Below are 21,091 nucleotides of genomic sequence, written 5' to 3' on the forward strand. Positions count from 1 at the left end.
TGAGTTTAAAACAATACATATAGAAAAAAAAAATCTTATGTTTTAATAAAAGTGAAATTATTAGCACTGTCTGTATTCATGTCATTGTAAATCTGCAGTGCAGCAATATGAACAAAATGTAAAGGGTTTAAGTATATTATAGTATTTTTCACATATGGGAAACTTTCCAGGATATTTTTCCTTGCAGTTTGCTAGGGAGGAATATCTAATAACAGAAAAAGAAAGTAATCTCTGGTCACCTGAATTGAACTTCAAGCTAACGCTAAGCCAAATACACACTTCTCAGCCCAGTTTTGCAATTAATAGAGAATGGTAAAGAGTAGTTTTTAAATGCAACTATGTAATTAGGTCTTTGTCTTAATTCTGTACATTCCCCTCACAACAGCATTTGTGCTGGTGGAGGGAGGGCAACGGCTGTCAGCAAATCACATTTGTCTGCACTGTGCTGTCAACCTAGGGCTATGGAGCAAGATTGCCAATGCTAGTAATATGATAGTTAGTGGGGTAATGCCTGCATTTATGTAAATTGTAGTTGTCAGGATGGATAGCGGTGCTAACCTCATCTCTGGTAAATGTTATTAATGTGCTCTTGGTGCTAACAGTGGGACCTTTCTTACAGGAGAACAAAAACGGATAAAGGCTCATCAACATGCTGCTAAACACTGTCCAATCAGCAGGAGAGAGGCCGGTAAAGAACAGGGTGAGGAGGGGGCATACGAGTTGATTATGCAGAGGGGTGAGGTTCCCATAGGCTCCAGCTAGGCCTGGAGATGCTGTCTGCGTCTCTCTGCGTGCTGGTTGGGGGGGGGGGGGGGGCAGCAGCGGCACTCCTGGGCAGTGAATGCTCGTTGTGTGTCGCCGCTGCCCACCATTTCCTGGGGGCATAGGATGTCTACAGGCGCCCCTGTCGAGATGCAATTGATTTCTCAACTCCTGCAGGGAATGCGGTGAGTTAGTTTTAGACCATGCATATTCCAGCAAGCAAATGTTATTTGCAAATGCTATGCTATTTTACTTAGTTACTAGACAATTAGGCAGCCAGTATATCATCAGGTGAACCTGGATAGAGCACACATCTCTTTGTTTTTTCTCCATGTGAGGTTCCCACTTATTTATGTTTTATTGTATTTAGTATTTATAAAGCGCCAACGTATTACGCAGCACAAGACTCCAATGGCCAGCAGGAGTGGACAGTGTAGTGTCCGCTCCAGTGGTCCATTTGTGGTCCGGTTGGTGCCCAAGGAAAATGCTCATAGGCTATATGGGAAACTCATCCGCTCTCAGGAAAAAATCGCGGACAGCACAAGAGTGTCTTCGGCTTAAAACATACGTCAAACTCCGGCCTGTGGCCAAAATCTGGCCCTCAGAGCCATCAGCTTTTGCCCTGAGGTGGTTTTCCCACTTTGCATTATGTTTGGCCCACTCTAGACCACCATAGAAGCCATATTGGAGGGTAAACCCTAGATCACCAGGGAAGCCATATTGGGGGGGGGGGAGCACTAGATACTAGGGAATTGCATATGAGAGGGAATGAGGTTACTAGACACCAGGGAACTGTATGTCTAGTGGCCCCACGACTTGGTCCCAGAGCTCAAATTCAGCCCACTTTGTATTTGAGTTTGACACCCCTGGCTTAACATAATGGATCCAAAGGATGCGTTGCAGACTAACAAATGTAAATGGCTCCTATTTATAAAGTAGGATCAGTTCACTATAAATGTATCATTAAACAGAAATAAAAATGTCAGATTTCTGCTGTAGTAGGAACCAAGCTTGACTGTCCTGTGTGCCTGAACTGTGTGTCTCACAGGATAGGCTAGATGTTTGACTGTAGTGTAGCGGTAAAGGACACCTGAAGGGAGAGGGATTCGGAGGCTTCCTTATTTATTATTTTTAAACATTGCAAATTGCCTGGTTGTCTTGCTGATCCTCCAATACATTTGGACACAGACCCTGAACAAGCATACAGATCGGATGTTTGAAGTATGACTGGAATTGTTGCATGCTTCCTTTAGAGTGTCTGATGCATAACAACAACAAAAATAAATAAATAAATCAGCAGGCTGCCAGGCACCTGGTATTGTTTACAAGGAGATAAATATGGCAGCCTCCATATCCCTCTCACATCGGGTGTCCTTTAACCTCCTTAGCGGTAAACACAAGCTGCACTCGGGGTGGAAAAACACGGCTCAGAGCGGTAACCCAGAGCTACACTCATGGTAGCCGCCGGGAGGTCCATGCAGAGCATTGCGCACAAGGTGGCGGGCACTGGCGGCCATTCCTCTTCCTGTCCACGGAGGCTCTGCATCCCCCTGGTGAGATCGCCGACTGTTGTCATGACAACAGCTGGCAATCTTACTATAGGGTCACAGTGCCACGAGGAGGACAGAGGGAAAACTGCAGCGCTGGATCCCTTGGAGGTAAGTGTAGGGGCTGTATTAAGAAAGGGAAGATCCGCTCGACCAGTAAAATAAAAGTCCAATCTTTATTGGTAGAAAAACATGCTGGACATAGCAAAGATAGCTCATGCGTATCGGAGCCTCACAATCGCTCCTTAGTCATAGCTCAAACTAATGAGCGATTGTGAGGCTCCGATACACGTGAGCTATCTTTGCTATGTCCAGCATGTTTTTCTACCAATAAAGATTGGACTTTTATTCTACTGGTCGAGCGGATCTTCCCTTTCTTAATATTGACCGTGTGGTGTGGCTTTCCATGGTCCTGTTCCCGGAGGATAGGGAAGTGTGTTGAGCAGTGTTTACCTTCTTTCAAAGTGTAGAGGCTGCTCCAGGCTCTCTCGCGGTATTTTTCTTGCTTTTAGGGTCTAAAAGCACACAAATGTTTTTTTTTACTGCTTTTAGACCCTAAACTCAGGAAGGAATCATACCGCCAGGGTGGTTAAAGCCAACCTTATAGATGGGGGGGGGGGGGGGGGGGGTTATAAGACACTCTGTAACAACACCCTCTGTAACAATTAAATGGTAGGCTCAAAGCTAACTCCTAATGGTGGATTTTACATTCTTGGCATCACGTAGTGGTGAGCATAGTGCAAGATTTTTGTAGTATCGCCAGAGGTCCAAACCACCGCCCACAGAAGGAGGTGTGGCCCATATATCTACTTTCTCAGCTTTTCTCTACAGGGAGGGAATGTGGCCCAAGCTTTCACTTATCCTCCCACTGTGTCTATTTACAGGCTGCCACAAGCCCTCCCCTTCCAGGCTGAGGCCCATATGCAATTAATGTTTCCTCCTTTGTATTCTCATAGGCGATATTTTGACAACTTGTCATCATAAAATGCCTTTTAACCCACCAGCAAGAAAGACAATACTCAATACAATAAATGTATTAGTACTTTTCACCAGCATTTGGCTACTTTTTCAATTGTAAAATGTTGATAAGTTATTTTAAAGAGAAGAGGAATATTATCTCCTAGGAGATAACTCCTAGGAGAGAAAAGCTAATTGCATATGGGTCTGAGAGTTTAAAATTACAAAATGCAATATCCCCTTACTCCACACAAATTCACACGTACTGTGGTTAAATTTTAGAATGACATTTTATATGGATTTTTTTAAAAGTAGGAAACTGGACACACTATGAGAATTAACCGTGGGGAGAAAGGTTTGTACTTTCTGTCCCTTTGCAGTGCCACTACTCATTGATTACCCTCTCCTGTGATCTGACACTAACCTTCTTCAGGATATCAGGATGCTGTGTGTTTTGGCATCTTTTGCCCCTGAAATCCAGCTTTGCATCACAGAAGAGAATCATTAGCAAGCAGTAGCAATACAAAGAAAAAGGTTTAAAGATGAACCTTTTTTGCCATCAGGTAGCTATTCATATTCACCTTCATTCCACAATAACTCACCTGTAGCGCTAGCCGTCCACAGTACAGTAACAGCCACCTGGTTATTGCAAGTGTACTGACTTACTGTTATGTTCTGCATGTCCGCTATAAGGTGCTTCCCTCCAGAGTTTATTGTGCAGTCTGAGGGAGAAATAGAGAGAATTATAAATACTTAAAAGGGAACCTGAAGTGAGTAAAATTATTTAAAATAAACACATGACGTAGCTGCAAATGAATATTACATACTAACCTCACAGTTCCTCTCAGAAGCTCAACATTTTCCTCTTACAGTGATCCCTTCCAGTTCTGGCAATATTTTGTCAGAACTGAAATATACCAGTTGCTGTCAGTTATATATCAGCAGCTGTCCGTTACAAACTGAATGCGCAAAGTAATGTCCATGTTTCCCTATGGCTCATTTAACAGTTTAACAGTGTGCTGAACAGGAATTATGGGGTAATGGCCATTTTTTAAATGGAGGATGGAGAATTCCACTGATCACAGTGGACAAATGGGACGCAGGAGAGAAGAAAGATTGAGGAGTAGACTACACAGGAGGTAAGTATGACCTGTGTATGGTTATTTTGACTTTTTATTTTCAGTTCAAGTTCTCTTTAAGTAATGTATAGTCTTCTACATTTTTGTTAAAGTGCTACCAGCAAATAAAAGACCAATATTTGGGATGGACATATCTTATATACTACACAGTCGAGTTTGAGTCAATGCCCTAACATTTCACCTTCCTAAAGTGTACCCGAACTGACATGTGACAAAAGATAATACATGGGTACAGAGAGTACCAATCCTACTACCTGATGTGACCCAGGTGAAGGTTCCAAATTCTTCCCACTTAATAGACAATTTTCAAAATAATCAATTTCAGGTTTGCTGGATCACACATGCCTTTCAGTGCTTTCCAGCTTCCATAAATCAGGAGCACATTAACTCCTGTACCACTTTACCATTTTATATGTATGTGAAAAACACAAACATTTTAACTACTTTAACGCAATTTCAAATATGAACTTACTGTCATATCTGAATGTGATGTTGGGCTGTCCATTGTTTCTATTCAAAGATGAAATTCCCTAGAAATAAAAAGAAAAAAAAAAAAACAAACAAAATAAATCTAGCAATTCGTACATTTCAAATCTTGTAAATGTTGCACAGACTGGCCTAGAAGTTAAGACGAAGAAAACTGTAATGTCAAGTGGGAAGTTGCTCAAGGCAACCAATAAGAAATCCATTTAATCAAACTCGTTCAGTAGACTACTCATTCAAGCTGAATACTGACTGCACTGTACAACCACATACTGTTTAGCAATTAAAAAAAAAAAAGTTGTTCAGAGTATTCATTTTGCTTCAGCAACTAATTTTTATGTGATCAGAATGTATCACATTTAGTGCAAATATGGTAATTGTTTAATACAACTCATTTTGCTTTTTTATGTATATTATACACTATAATCAGGTGTACACAGGCGCATGAACACCAAACCTATGCGCAGCTGCAATAAGGGATGTCAAGCTGCAGACCTTGAGGGCCATATCCATGCCAGTGTTTGGGATGGATAGAGAAATGGAGATATGTGGTCTACTTAATGAACCATGCCTTTCCTGATTCAGTCCAATCAATTAATTTGAGCTGTGCCAAAAATGTGGGAGGACTTCGGCCCTTGTGGACTGGAGTTGGACATCAACTGGCCAAAATGGAAAGACAAGAATTCTTCCGGCTGCGGCTGATGGTGTAATGGTTAAGGGCTCTGCCTCTGACACAGGAGACCAGGGATCGAATCTCGGCTCTGCCTGTTCAGTAAGCCAGCACTAATTCAGTAGGAGACCTTTGGCAAGTCTCCCTTACACTGCTACTGCCAATAGAGCGCGCCCTAGTGGCTGCTGCTCTGCTCTGGCGCTTTGAGTCCGCAAGGAGAAAAGCGCAATATAAATGTTATTTGTCTTGTCTTGTCTTAGTTGGGCATGTTCTATTCACCTGCTGTGCACATCACTGTAGCCTGATATTTGGGGTTTAATTAACCTGCTAAGCAGCAGCCAGGAGACTTGCTTCTGCCCTTGCTAAGGCTACACTGATAATAGCGCTGGGTGAAACAGTTTATAGCTGCTCAACCACTACAACCATCGCCCTCATTTTGGACCTAATCAAGCCGTTCCATAAAGTTCTATGGTGTTTGTTTTCACAGTGGCCAAGTTTTTCAAAAGAGTAAAAAATAAAATAAAATAAACAGGAAACAAAAAACAGTGCCTACATGGGGCTTGATTCACAAAGCTGTGCTAACCTACTTAGCACGTCTAAAGTCTTTAGGCGCACTAACCAGGGTGCTAAGTAGGCTAGCACCGGTTTTCTCAATCAGATCGTGTGCCAAGTACCGCGCGCAAAGTCCTATGCGCGCGCTAAGTACCATAGGCTTTAATGGGCACTTCGCGCGGAGCGCCCTGCGCTCAATGCTGTGCGCGCGTAAAGTTTTACACGCGAAAAGCTCGTTTAGACGTGCTAAGGGGGTTTTCACAGGCGTGCTAACAGTTAACACCGCTTTGTGAATCAAGCCCTCGTCTGAGTGATTTGGTCTTACCAGCCTCAGGGTAATGTGAGGGCCTTTCTAATTCTTATCCCATTCAGAATAACTGACCAAAGATTGTGGTCATGTGCCTCAAAGTCAATTGTACAATCGTTTCACCTCTTTGTAGTGCAAGGACATATCTTAAACTGTTCTAAATATATTCAAACTGATGACCTTTAAGAGTGGATTAATGTTGCGCCAAAGAAACTAAGCTGCTAGTCTGACAAGGGATCCCCACTTCCTTCTATCTTGTTAGAATAATACACTAAAAGTCAGGCTGCGCTAAGAACAAACACATTTAATAAAATTAGATCAATTGATCAATCAATATTGTGCATGCATGCACACAATCTTGAAAATGTAAAATGGACTTATATATTTTTGTATTTTTACATTTTCAAGATTGTGTGCATGCATGCACAATATTGATTGATCAATTGATCTAATTTTATTAAATGTGTTTGTTCTTAGCGCAGCCTGACTTTTAGTGTATTATGATGACCTTTAAGGTTGCTGTACATTTGTTCAATGTATTAATTAATCCACCAGTGAACCATTGATCCACCCAATCCTAATCACTAAACTTTGTATCAGACAGTTTATCAATCAATCATGATCTGGCATAGTGTTACATTTTTGTTTAAGAGGCATGAGGAGAATCAACGGGGAACTGCTAGCATTGTACTGCTTTATGCAATACAAAACTAAGGCTAAAGCAGTACAGGTAGTCCACGGTTAAAGAGACTCCGTAACAAAAATTGCATCCTGTTTTTTATCATCCTACAAGTTCCAAAAGCTATTCTAATGTGTTCTGGCTTACTGCAGCACTTTATACTATCACCATCTCTGTAATAAATCAATGTATCTTTCCCCTGTCAGACTTGTCGGCCTGTGTCTGGAAGGCTGCCAAGTTCTTCAATGTTGTGGTTCTGCTATGAACTCCCCCTTCCAGGCCCCTCTATGCACACTGCCTGTGTATTATTTAGATTAGGGCAGCTTCTCTCATCTTTTACAAGTTGGAAAAATTATCCTCTGAGCTGGCTGGGCTTTCACATACTGAGGAATTACAGACAAGGGCAAAGCTGTTTGCAGGAAGAAACAAGCAGTCTGAAACTTCAGTGCATGAGAACTGCAGGGGGAAAGAAACACACAATTGATCTCTTGAGATTCAAAAGGAAGGGTGTATACAGTCTGCTTGTGTATGGATGTATTTTCTATGTGTGGACATACAGTACATCAACCTACTTCCTGTTTTGGTGGCCATTTTGTTTGTTTATAAAAAAACTTTTTAAAACTGTTTTTAACCCCTTTTAATGCGGCGAGGAGCGGCGAAATTGTGACAGAGGGTAATAGGAGATGTCCCCTAACGCACTGGTATGTTTACTTTTGTGCAATTTTAACAATACAGATTCTCTTTAACAAACCAGCTAGGGACTGTAGATTAGTTCTTAAAGGGATACTGTAGGGGGGTCGGGGGAAAATGAGCTGAACTTACCCGGGGCTTCTAATGGTCCCCCGCAGACATCCTGTGTTGGCGCAGCCGCTCACCGATGCTCTGGCCCCGCCTCCAGTTCACTTCTGGAATTTATGACTTTAAAGTCAGAAAACCACTGCGCCTGCGTTGCCGTGTCCTCGCTCCCGCCGATGTCACCAGGAGTGTATAGCAGAAGCCCAGTATGGTCTGTGTCTGCGCAGTATGCTCCTGGTGCCATCAGCGGGATCGAGGACACGGCAACGCAGGCGGAGTGGTTTTCTGACTTTAAAGTCAGAAATTCCAGAAGTGAACCGGAGGCGGGGCCAGAGCATCGGGGAGTGGCTGCGCCAACACAGGATGTGTGCAGGGGACCATCAGAAGCCCCGGGTAAGTTCAGCTCATTTTTCCCCGGCCCCCCTACAGTATCCCTTTAACCTGAATCTTTTCTTAAGTCGGAACATTGTGACATCTCTGTCCCCTGCACTTCCTCTGTGCCTCCAGTGTCCCCCTCTGTGTCACATCTGCCCTTTGTACCTGTTTATACAAGTTTAATGACATTGATCTTTTAAAAACGATTTTCTCAAAAACTCAAAGTCCGAGTCCAAGTCCAATTAAAAGTCCAATTTGAATTTTTTTTTACTTGTTCCCATGGAAACACAGAATCCATGCCGTTCCTATCTGTGGGTTGTTTGTAAGTTGGGAACTACCTGTACAGTGTTAGCAGTCACATCAGTTTGATATCAATGATACTGCAAGTGGTGAAAGGTGGTACTTGCTAAAAGCTTTATGGAGATGAAGATTTCATTTTTTCAGCACGACCTGGCACCTGCTCACAGTGCCAAAACCACTGGTAAATGGTTTACTGACCATGGTATTACTGTGCTCAATTGGCCTGCCAACTCTCCTGACCTGAGCCCCATAGAGAATCTGTGGGATATTGTGAAGAGAAAGTTGAGAGACGCAAGACCCAACACTCTGGATGAGCTTAAGGCCGCTATCGAAGCATCTTGGGCCTCCATAACACCTGAGCAGTGCCACAGGCTGAGTTCCTCCATGCCACGCCGCATTGAAGCAGTCATTTCTGCAAAAGGATTTCCGACCAAGTATTGAGTGCATAACTGAACATAATTATTTGAAGGTTGACTTTTATTGTTTTAAAAACACTTTTCTTTTATTGGTCGGATGAAATATGCTAATTTTTTGAGATCGGAAATTTGGGTTTTCATGAGCTGTATGCCAAAATCATCAATATTAAAACAATAAAAGGCTTGAACTACTTCAGTTGTGTGTATTTGAATCTAAAATATATGAAAGTCTAATGTGTATCAGTACATTACAGAAAATAATGAACTTTATCACAATATGCTATTTTTTTTTCGAGAAGATCCTGTATTGAATTGTGTATAAATAAACCTTAATAAGTATTTGTAGTTAACTAAAAGTATAAAATATTTTATGAAAGCATTTATACATGTGTATATGTAGTACTCCTGAAATATATATGTGCCAAGGTGTACATGAGATAAGATGATGCTATTCAAAACAGGAGGTACTTGACAAACCCCAACCTTCATGAAGCTGTACATGAAGCTCTTCATGAAGCTGTACTTAAAGTGGATCCGAGATGACCTTTTACTCATTGCATAATTGTGTTCCTTACATATAGTTTATAGGGCATTCCTCAAGCCAAATACTTGTTTTGTTTTGTTTTAATACCCTAATTTCCTATAAACTAAATAAGCCACACCCACAGCTTCTCCAGAGTGCCTTGGCGCTTGCAAGGGATTGTGGGATTTCAGTCTGGGCAGGTGAAAACAGTGTTACTAGCTATAGATTTCAGAGGCAGAGTTTTCACAATCTGAGAGCTGCAGTGCAGATACAGATCAGTTGCCTGGAGGAGATAAGAGTGGAGTTTTCACAGAATATGCAGATTAGCATGCCTAGATACAGATAAGCTTGCCTGTGTGTGTGATTGTGTAATAGTGACAAGCAGAAAACATGTCTGCACCCATTGTATCACAGGAAAAAATATTAATATACTGTTGAAGCTGTTTGAAGATAGATTTGCTGTGTAAACTATCTAAACTTTAGATAAGATATATAGACAAGTCACTTGTTATATTTAGTTTTTCATCTCGGATCCGCTTTAAGCTAAATACCCTCGTCCAGAAGGATCAGGGAGTTCTGCTGATGAACAATCGTTCCTCGATCCATATTGCCTGATCTGCAATTGTTGTCTGCAGTTAAGCAATAAACAATTGCATAAATGATCATTAGTACGATTGCAGAAACTGTGGTGGGAATCTATGGGGATCTGACCGATCGCTCATACAGCGATTCATCATGACAGTCGTTCACTACGAACGACTGGTGCGGATGGTCGCACATCGTTAGACATCATTTAATAAATTTTCATTAAACGATGTAGCGCAATATCATGAAAACTATAGTTCAACACAACAATGTCCCCAAAAAAATTGCGTTGTGAGTATGGACCTTTAGGCTGTTGTAGACATCTGACATCAGTAGGCTGTTTCCACATCCATGCACCACATACGTAACATAAGGCTATTATGCTATTGCTTATCTTTTAGAGCGGAGAGGAAGTTATAAGTTCAGCTCAAGTTTAAAATAACCAAAACCAGGCATAAAAGCTGCAAAATGAAATGAATTGGATAATGTACTAGGCTGTTGTCAACACGTGTATAGTTAGCTTTATGCTACATATGATTAGTAAAGTTGAAAAAAACAACAAAAACAGATATATAACCAATTTTATTCAGGATTAAAGTACCCCTGAATTGGGGAAAAAAAATTACTGCTTGAAGCCCAAGGTGGGCTAGATTACCTCCTCCCGAGTATACAGATGCTGATTTTTGTACTTTTGATCTGATCTGAATTCCCTGTCCTCTTATCTCGTCTGCCCCCTGGAAGTTCTGACCTGCGAATGTGTGAGATTTGAAGTGCACACGCAAAGTGAAAGAAAGTACTCGTAGATGAGCTCTTACTTTTCCTGGGCACATGCGGTATGGAAATCACTTGAGGAACGCTTGAGCAAAAAAATCCAGAAAAGTATTTGATGGAGGGATCCAGTCAAATAATTACAGGACAAGGGAATAGGGGGAATCCCAAGGACAACAAGTAGCATCTGGAGACTCAGGAGGATGTAATCTACCCCACCATGGGCTTCATTCAAACTTTTTCTCCCCAAGACAGGGGTACTTATGTGTTCAGTAGGCTATTAAAAAAAATTATCAGATCCAAGTTACTAATCCATTAAAAAAAAAACAAAAAAAACAAAAAAAAAAAAACTTAAAATGTATCAGTCTGCCTAATCAGGTGGTATTCAATAAATTATGGAGAAAGCAGAAAACCTCAAATGAAAGCAATTGCTTTTTCATATCCCCAACTGCAATTTTACAACTACATTCCTGAATAAACAGTAGGCAATGAGTGGATGGGTGATAAGTAAAGGTATTTTATGAATACTGGGCTGTCTTTATTAATGTGTTAAGAGACTGGAGTGTTCCAAATAGCCTATGTCGCCCACAGCAACCAATCAGATTCCTCCACTCAATCCCTTAAGCAATACTGGAAGAAGAAATGCAAGAAACTTTCCAATGGCTACAGGAACTCAAACAATTCCTTGTTAAGACACATATCTTCGAATGACAGCTTCTTCCATCATTCACAGTAGCTATATACAGAAACCCCACATGTGCCAAACACATCCTGTCTGTGTCATGTAAAACAAATGTCAGGCTGTGAGATGTTTTAATACCTCATTAGTACAAATAGTTGCTGTATTTGTCAGAGGAGCCAGGGACCTAAAGACACCATAACAAGCCAGTTCAAAGAAACTGAAAGACCTTTGATGGCAAAAGCTATTTCATACCTCTATCCTTTTACTTAAAACAAATTTTCATTTAAATAATGCCATCATACTCTACCAGGTATACAGGGCTGGTTTAAGGGGAAATGGAGTCCTGAGCAAAAATGAACTTCTTCACACCCCAACATAGCAGTTTTTAGTTGGCCTTGGTACCAACTCTCAAATAGCAGCATTAGGTGACCTTTAACCTTGGCCTCCCAATATAGCACTATTACAATAGCACGGCCCCCTCCAACCCCAGATAGTGATATTAGGGTGCTTTTGTTTTGCCAGTCCCCAAAAATGTGAGTGCAAAATGGACAGAGTCTCACATGTGCAGCCGGGGCACTCCTCCTCTTTCCTTCTGTGATGTGCTCCAGTCTCCGGTACCTTCCCAACAGCGCCTCGTCTCCGTTCCCTGCATGTACTGACATGCCAGCAGGTCAGGGGGACATGGAGACAGAAGGACACCTTGAGCAAGATGGAAGGAGGCACATGCCAGCAGGGCAGGTGAGATTACACCCCGTTGCGCTTAGCCTGTATTAAGTGCCAAATATAACCCCGGGTGAAACTCCCCCAGTAATGTCCTTTAAAGGAAGGAGCCTTGGAGACCTTGAGAGGCTCTGGGCCCTTGAGCAATTGTCTAGAACATTAGAGCATAGGTAAAGTGGTAAGATTACATAAATGTGCAGGTTTATCGCCGGTTTAGCTTTCAGAAATGCTCTTCTGGGTCACCTTCTCTAACTGCTCCAAAAACTTTTTTTTTTTTTTTTTTAACATCGTGTCAAATGTGGGGAATATTTTGATTTAAAATAATACAATTTGATACAATTGTGAGCATGTGTACCAGTGGTTCAGATGAATTGTCATATTAGGGAAAAGCTAGCATTTTAGTTTTTTGCTGGATATTCTGAATACACAAGTGACATTTGTTGCTACATTTAAGCCTCACACACGAGGCACAGATGCTGGTGACAAGAGACAAAAAAAAAGCAGCGACAGTTCGTTACCAGGTCCCTCTGTGTGGCAGCTGTACACACCTTGCACAGAGGGACAGAGATGCGGCGGAAGCTGTCGCCGAAAGTTTCCTTCCCCCGCCAGAAGCGACAGTTGCGGAGACAGAAGTTGCCGGCGATTGAACTTTTCAATTTCACGGCAACTGCTGTCTCCGGCGACAGTTCGGGGTGCGCGCCTCATACAAACGGGGCAACTGTCGCCGCAACATGTGCGTGCCACGTGTTTGTGGCGACAGTTGTGCCCCGTGTGTATGAGCCATCATGTCGCATACACTCGGGGCACAACTGTCGCCACAAACACATAAAAGAGGAAGTGCCTGCAGCAAAGTTAGTGCAAAGCCATCTGTTTGACTAAACAGGAACTTCCTCTCTAATTAAAAGTGTATAGGCACCTAGGACTGTCCTGATGGTTATGGAGATCTGCTTTAGGTGTCAAAGCTGCTTTTGTATCTGCAGTTTACTGTCAAAAGGAGTAAAATCTGTGCTTAATTATAATTGCTGTGAACTGCATAACTTTGGAGCTTGGTAGACATCCTCTCTGCAGCACTGAACATTTAACCCAACAATGACCATATGCTGACAAAATGGCACACTCACAGAAACACCCTGAACCTTTCCTTCCAATGGAAATAAGGGCTAATTCACATGGCTGATCTGCATAGTTGTCATAAGCGCCCATGGGTACAGCTGACGTGTGGTCGTCAGGCCACTGTCAGCTGCCCATGTGAAAAAATAACCATGCCAATACAAAGCAGTCACAGTAACAGCAATGTTTAGGGCTGGTTCACATGGGCTTCTGCACGGCATTTACTGCGTCATTTAAAGGGATCAACTGCCATTTCATTCAAATAAATTAAAGCGGTTATTTAAACAGCAATTTCGGCTTTTCCCTTTGTTTGTGTACATGCCGTGGTAGATCCCATTATCTTACCAAGGACACTACATGTAGTGTCCCCCATTGGCTGCTTTCGGCTGTGCACAAAATGCAACACAGTGAAGAAACGCCGGTAAATGTCGCCAAAGTATGTCAAATGCTTTTCTGCTCGATAGCAGAAAAGCATTTGGCGTTGACTAAACAAGCTCCTGTCGCTGCTTGATTCAGACTACCGTGTGAACCAGCACTAACTGTACTACCTTTTAAAAATGACACATTTTTTTCAGTTTCTAGTGCATAGTGTTCTAATTCTAGTTAATACCAAACAGGGCCGGTTCTCTCATGAAGCAAGTTGAAACATTTGCATTAGACGCAGAGATTACAGGGGCAGCATTTTTGTACTGCGTTTACGCTAACAGCATCCAGCCAGAGTAGGAGAAACGAGAGGAGAGCGAGGTGAGGAGGACATCAAGCAGCTTGTTGTGAAGAGGTCATCATTGGGGAGAAGCAGCTTGTTGTGTTGTGTGAGGAGTCTGACAGTAAGTGAGGAGGGGGAAGCAGGAGAGCAGCAGTGTTTCATTTGACTTGCACGGCAAAAGGGTGGAGGTGCTTTCCTGATTGAGGAGGAATGGAGGATGGCCACTTGCTGAAGGTGAGCAGTCTGTTTGTCACTGACTCACTGCCAGCCAGTGAGCTATTGTGTTGAGCTGCAGCATGTCATGTGGGAACATTAAATGAAGAAGAGTAAATTGTCGGGTGCTGAACGATCATTCCAAATCGGGTGGGGGGTGCGCTAATGCTAGGATTCACAGGTCAACAACTTATACATGTGTCCAATTTAATTTACATTTAAATTTACATTTAAAATCGCTGCAAGCTGATTTGGGCATGGGGTTTACTAGCACGCACGCACGCACGCACGCACGCACGCACGCACGCACGCACGCACACACACACACACACACACACACACACACACACACACACACACACGTTTAAAGGGTGCAGGAGATATCGGATAGCAATAGAAAAATATTTACTGATATTCTACTACTTAATTCATATAATGAAAATCAGTAATATTTGCAAGTATTTCACTATGACCTGGCGCCTAACCTTAAAACCCCCCACACCGTGGGGGCCTGACCTACCAGTGGGCGGACCTAACTTTAACTCCCCTTGCCTAACCTTACCGCTAAATAGTGGTAAGGTTAGGCTATTCAAACTCCAGCAACCAATAGTGGGCATTTTGCGCTCGCTATTAGCAGCCATAGTTTGTATCCTGGATTTCCCCGACCCCAATGACTTAGCAGGCGACCAAATTAGCTCACGCTTTTTTAAGCTGTTCCGAATGCATTGCCATTTATTTTATGAGAGGCAACAATTTCTGCTGTTTGGCAAAATGTGAACTGTAATGTAGTAACAGAACATAGAACCTCAACACTCGTGGGATGCAAACCTATGGCTGCAATTCACATCTTAGATTCTTTTGCTGTGTGTCCTATGTCTGTGTTACAGCTAAACGCACCAGATACAGTGTGAAAGCGACCTTATAGACATGTGGCCAGGAATAAATAAAATATACTGCACATTATTACTATTATAATATAAAAAGTCTAGTTGGAGTATCCTTGCAGAAAGTCCACCATGAGGTCATCTACTACACAGCTCAGCGCAACAGAGTTCTTTTATTTCATAAAATTACAGACAGCAAATATGAAATCATATTCAAGGTCTGCTAGTGGAGTTTACCAGATCAGTGCTGAAGTCCTAGCAATAAACAGTGGCTGAGGAGAAAAGGGAAAGAGAGGTGTGTTTGCTTACACAGGTCAGTATGAACAGTGATAAGTGTGCTAGTGGAGCCAGCTATCCTGCAGCCACATTTTATATCAGAACCATTCAGATCATTTACTGAAAAATAAAGAGTACACAGAAATATACTTAGTCCACTCTCCCAAAAGGAACATTGTTATTCCCAGCCCAGACCATTTAACAGTGGAAATCATGACACATGGCAACCTACAGACTATAGCAGAAATACCTGCAGGACATGCAGCATTTTACAGCATCTACAGATCAAACTAAAAAAAAAAAAAAAAAAGTTACACTGCGCTGGCATAAACAGCATCATTTTTTCAAAGTGAAAGGCGTCACAAGACTGCAATCACAAAGCTGCTACTTGACTCAGCTTTGAGCAACCTTTGCTATGTTCTAATGCTGTACAACTCAAGTGAATTCTGCAATCTGGTTGCAATAGACAATAAAGTTGGCCTTGCACTACCTTTTGCTAAACCCTTTCATTAGGTTAGGGGGTTCAGACTGATGTCCTAGACAACAGCACATATGGTCAGAATCATCAATAAAATTTCAAGTATGTGAAAACTCATTTAATAAGTTAATGCAGCAAAACTAGCATTTTGAGACAACCCATGTCTCTTCACCAAGGAAAATGGTCACCAAGGTCTGCAAAGTGACACCCAGTACAATAAGCAAAAGTCTAAGATTGGTTTGCATACCATTGGTAAATTGCAGAAGTACCATATGAATTACTCAATGCATGTGTCAACACAATGACTGACAATTGTTCCAGGTCCACGGAGGGTCCCCTTCATCAGAAGATGCAGACATAATAGCTGGATTAGTAATAGTGTGGCCTTATGTCTGCACTTGCTGATAAAGGGGACCCTCCGTGGCCCCGAAACAAGTGTCAACCATTGTGTTGACACATGCATTGAGGAATAAATAACCAATACAGGAATTTAGGGCTGGTTTACACTGCAAGCGCTTTTCTAAACGCCAGGGATTTGAAAAGCTCTTGCTAATGTAATCCATGTGTATTTTCTCATTTGAGCCATGTATTTTTAAATAATCACCAATAGCATTACATTAGCAAGTGCTTTTCACATCACTGGTGCTTATAAAAGGTGTTAGTAATGTTTACCGGCCCTTAGGGCTGATTCACACTACAAGAGCTTATTAAGCACTAGAGATTTTAAAAGCTCTTGCAAATGTAATGCTATCGGGGGAGTTTACAAAATCACATTGCTCCAGTATGAACACACACGTAGGATAACATTAGCAAGAGCTTTTAAAGATCTTGTAGATCTTTAGATCTTGTAGTGTGAACTAGCACTTGCACTGCGCAATAGCAAAGAGCCGCTTGTGCACAAGTGGCTCTAGTTTACCGCACATGCAGGTGCAGTATGGCCGCTCTCATGCTTGAAGAGGAGCATGGTCCTGATTAGATTTAAGGCAAGTCCTTGTCTTGACATAAATATGATAAATCAACAATCTTCTTGATGATTCTCAAATCTTTCACCACATAGCAGACAATTTTGAAGAAGTCCATTCCAGGTTTGCTGAATTGATGAAATCCCTCAGCAGAGATACTTGGAGAGGGTGAAATAAAATACTTAAATTTTAAGTTAAAAGAAAGAGCAAAGTTTTCCTACTCAGTGAAAAAATGCAATGTTCATTGCTAATGTAGGTTCTCTTCTAGAATGACACTAATGAAAGCACCCCTGTGTTTTGTGATTACTTGCAGACTGATCCACCAAGAGATAACAAGCCTTTCAGTAGTACAGCTATCAAATGACTACAAAGGCTTGAGAATATTATCCAGCCAAATATCACTGTACCTGGTTGTACAGAGATGCAAATTGCATCACCCACCAGCAGTTCAAACTACTGTCAAGACAGTTTGAGGTAACAAAAACAATTTATTTAATAGCACCAAACCAAATATAAAAAAAAATATTATTTAAAGTGGACTATAACCCTGCATTTCATCTTTGCACTAAAACATGTAGGCCTAGTGCACACCAGAGTGTTTTGGTTGCGGTATGCGATCCGCTTGCGGGTGCAGATCCGCTTGGGTAATGTATTTCAATGGGCTGGTGCACACCAGAGCGGGAGGCGTTTTGCAGAAACGCATACTCCCGGGCTGCTGCAGATTTTGGATTGCGGATGCATTTCTGTCTCAATGTTAAGTATAGGAAAAACGCAAACCTCTCTGAAAAACGGCACTTCAGAACGGTTTGCCAGGCATTTTTTTGTTACAGTAGCAGTTCAGTTACAGCTTACTGTAACAATATATGAAATCTACTACACCAAAAACTCTTCCCAAAACCGCAAAATGCTAGGTGAAACGCTACATAAAAATAAGAAAAAGCGTTTCAAAATCTGCTAGCATTTTGCGGATCTGCTAGCGTTTTTTGGTGTGCACCAGGCCTTACAGCATATTATGCAACCAGCAATTTTTTTCACTAGACCAGCATTGGAAGGGTTAGGCCTCATTGATATCATACGCGCTTTTGTGCGGATATGGAAGCGCGTATGATGTGCTGAAACGCAGGAACGACACAGACTGCCTTTCTAGCGTTCACATCTACTGCGCTGCGCAGCAGTACGATGCGCTGGGAAGCGCTTGCCTGCATTTTGCCCGCACCGCAGAGCTGATCCCATCACTGTCAATGGATGGGATCAGCAGCGCCGCAGATGGCATGCGATCGGATGCGCTGCGTTCCGATCGCACAGCCATCTGCCTTGGCTAGATGTGAACGACCCCTTATACACAGAGCTTGAAAGTTGAGTGCAGTGAAATGCTGCCGCATCCGAACTTCAGATACTGTTATATTGTGTTTACTTAAATGTATCAAGTGAGGAATGTGACATTATCTGACTGCGGAGAAGCTGCTGGAGACAGAGAGACACTGCTTGTCTGGCTGCAAAACAGCAATGAATGAAACCAGTTATTAATAAAATGCAAAGTCAGCTCACAAAGCAAAAAACTGTACTTTTGGAAACCTATAACTTCTAAATGAATAATAATACTCATGAACAAATGCAAATATGATAACCGTAAGGAATATAAAAAGTAGGTAAACATGTTTTTATTGAATATTATGTCAGGGTTTTAAACCGCTTTAAAAATTAAACCTGGCAGCAGACTCTGCTGGGTAGGTCTGAGGAGACATGACCTCAGAAAGCAGAAGCTGATTTGTTAATGCAATCTTTAGTGTGTCAGATTTTCCTCTTTAATGGACCATTCACACTTGGGCGTTTTTTTTGTAAATTCTTTATTTTTTAAATATAAAGTTATAAAACAGTACAAACAGTAATATAGCTTGCAGGTACATTCTTGTTTGGACACGTATAATGCAATAAACACATGCAACTGGTTACAGCAAACCAGTGCTGTTTGAGATTAAGGTATACATGGCCTCATATGAATGGATGAGCTGAATCTTTCTTGGACTGCATAACGCCTATATGGACTGTGGGTTGTCAGGTAGCGAGGGGATAACTCACTGCCCCGACAAACGGTAGATAGTGTAAATGAGAATTACTGCCTGGCCCATAAGGAGCATTAAGAGCTTTGGTGACCCAGGAGCCCAGTGGGATCATACATCCCGGGACACCAGACAGAAGAGCTCAAAGATGGGGCCAGGAGAGCTGCAGTCCAGCAGCCTGAAAAGATAAGTATATGTATTAAAGTGGATCCGAGATGAACTTTTACTCATTGCAATATTGTGTTCCTTTCCTATTGTTTATAGGGCATTCCTCAAGCCAAATACTTTTTTGTTTTTGTTTTAATGCTCTAATTCCCTATAAACTAAATAAGCCACTCCCACAGGTTTTCAGAGAGCCAAGGCACTTTCAGACCGTAGCAAGGGCTCATGGGAGCTCAGTCTGGGCAGGAGGAGGGGGAGGTATTACTAGCCAGAGATTTCAGAGGCAGAGGAGAGGATGGAGGAGGAGGGGAGATTAGTTTTCTTTACTCAAGATACAGATAAGCCTGCCTCTGTGTAATGTTTACAACAACATGGCTGCTGTCATTGTATCACAGAAGAAATATTCTTATTCTATTAAAGCTGTCTGCAGCTAGATTTGCTGTGTAAACTATCTAAACTTTAGATAAGATATATAGACAAGTTACTTGTTATAGTTAGTTTTTCATCTCGGATCCGCTTTAAAGTGAACCTAAAGTCAAGTAAAAAAAAATGAGATTAACTCACCTGGGGCTTCCCTCAGCCCCCTGCAGCCGATCGGTGCCCTCGGAGCGGGGCTGCGAGGGCACCGATCGGCTGAAGGGGGCTGAGGGAAGCCCCAGGTGAGTTAATCTCATTTTTTTTTTACTTGACTTTAGGTTCACTTTAAGTGACAGAAACCAAGACCGACCCATGACACTATAATTAATCATCTGGTTACCTAGATCAAGAGGATAGAATAGTAGAGAAGATACAAAAAAAGAGAGCAGGAAAGAAGAATAGAAAGTGGAGAGGAGATAAGACACTCAAACCCTTGTGCTATGAAACCAGTGTGCCTTATCCAGGATTAGAAAGAATGTCAAGCCAAGGGAGATAAGATGCATGCATGTTTGCTTAAATCTAGCCAACAGAGTTCTGAAACTATTTGATTCTAGGAATTCATGCCAGGGCATCCAGGTGCGAGAGAGTGTTGCTCATCAGTACAGTGGATTGCTGCAGTAAGAGATTCCATCTCGCATATGAATTTGAGTTCAGAAATCCATTCTAAAGATGGAAAGTGGTTTAGAATCCTTCCAATGTCTGGCATTTAAAACTCTTGCAGCCTGCAGAAGGTGTTTTATCAGGGATTTTTTTTATTTTTTGAGTAGTTTATCAGTATGGTGAAGAAGATAGAAGGCAGGTTCTGGTACTGGATCTGCACCCGTAAGTTCCTTTATATAGGTTTGGACTTCTGACCAGAAGCTTCCAATTAATGGGCAGTGCCAGAAGATGTGTAGCAAGGTACCATTGTGTTGCTGACACCTCCAACATTTCTGATCAGCAGTGGGATAAATTCTGGGGTGCTTTTCTCCCATGATTCGCGCTTTGCTGATTAACAAAGCACTGCTGCACAAGTATTCCTATGGGATTACACTCACTGCAGTGATTGTGGCACGTGTGCGTTTATTGCCAATCATAAACGTACTGCAGGCAGCATTATCCCAGCTATTTCATCGTGATTCACTAGAAATATTGCAGAAAAATCACTGGAAAGGTAATGCAAAAATCGCAATTGCTAGGCGACTGTGATCACGATTATTGTTTATGAGTGTGAATGGGGCCTGATTCTGTGCCCTGGACCCTTAGCTCTGCAAATGCCTGTGTTTGGTAGCTGTCAGTCCCCTGACTTTACAAAATAGATTCTTCCTTACAAGAAGGACACAGAGGATCACTTTTTTTTTTTTTTTTTTTTTTTTTTTTAAGACTACAGTACATGTTGGAGGGCTGGCAACCCCCCCCCCCCCCCCCTCTCAAAACTTACAGTCCTAATTGTGGCATGAAAAAAAGGGAAAAATGCATAATTAGGCAGTAGTCCCCCCAGCACAAATCAGAAAACAAGACACATAGTCAGCATTGCCCCCCACCCACCAAACTACCACCATCACCACAGGAAAAAAAAGAAAT

The 21,091-nt window shown here is 42.0% G+C and overlaps 1 protein-coding gene across 3 annotated transcripts in view; it reads right to left on the minus strand.

Annotated features, from left to right (window-relative positions):
- The window catches only part of IL17RD (interleukin 17 receptor D), a 148,763-nt gene that overhangs the window by 41,868 nt on the left and 85,804 nt on the right, over nt 1-21,091 (minus strand). For all 3 annotated transcript variants that reach the window (XM_068251740.1, XM_068251741.1, XM_068251742.1), the window contains exons 2-3: nt 4,878-4,935; nt 3,869-3,988 (exon numbers count right to left, since the gene is read on the minus strand). In XM_068251740.1, coding sequence (XP_068107841.1) covers nt 3,869-3,988; nt 4,878-4,935 — 178 coding nt within the window. The remainder of the gene's footprint in view (nt 1-3,868; nt 3,989-4,877; nt 4,936-21,091) is intronic.

This window comes from Hyperolius riggenbachi, chromosome 9 (assembly GCF_040937935.1).
Source record: "Hyperolius riggenbachi isolate aHypRig1 chromosome 9, aHypRig1.pri, whole genome shotgun sequence".
Taxonomy (NCBI): Eukaryota; Metazoa; Chordata; class Amphibia; order Anura; family Hyperoliidae; genus Hyperolius; species Hyperolius riggenbachi.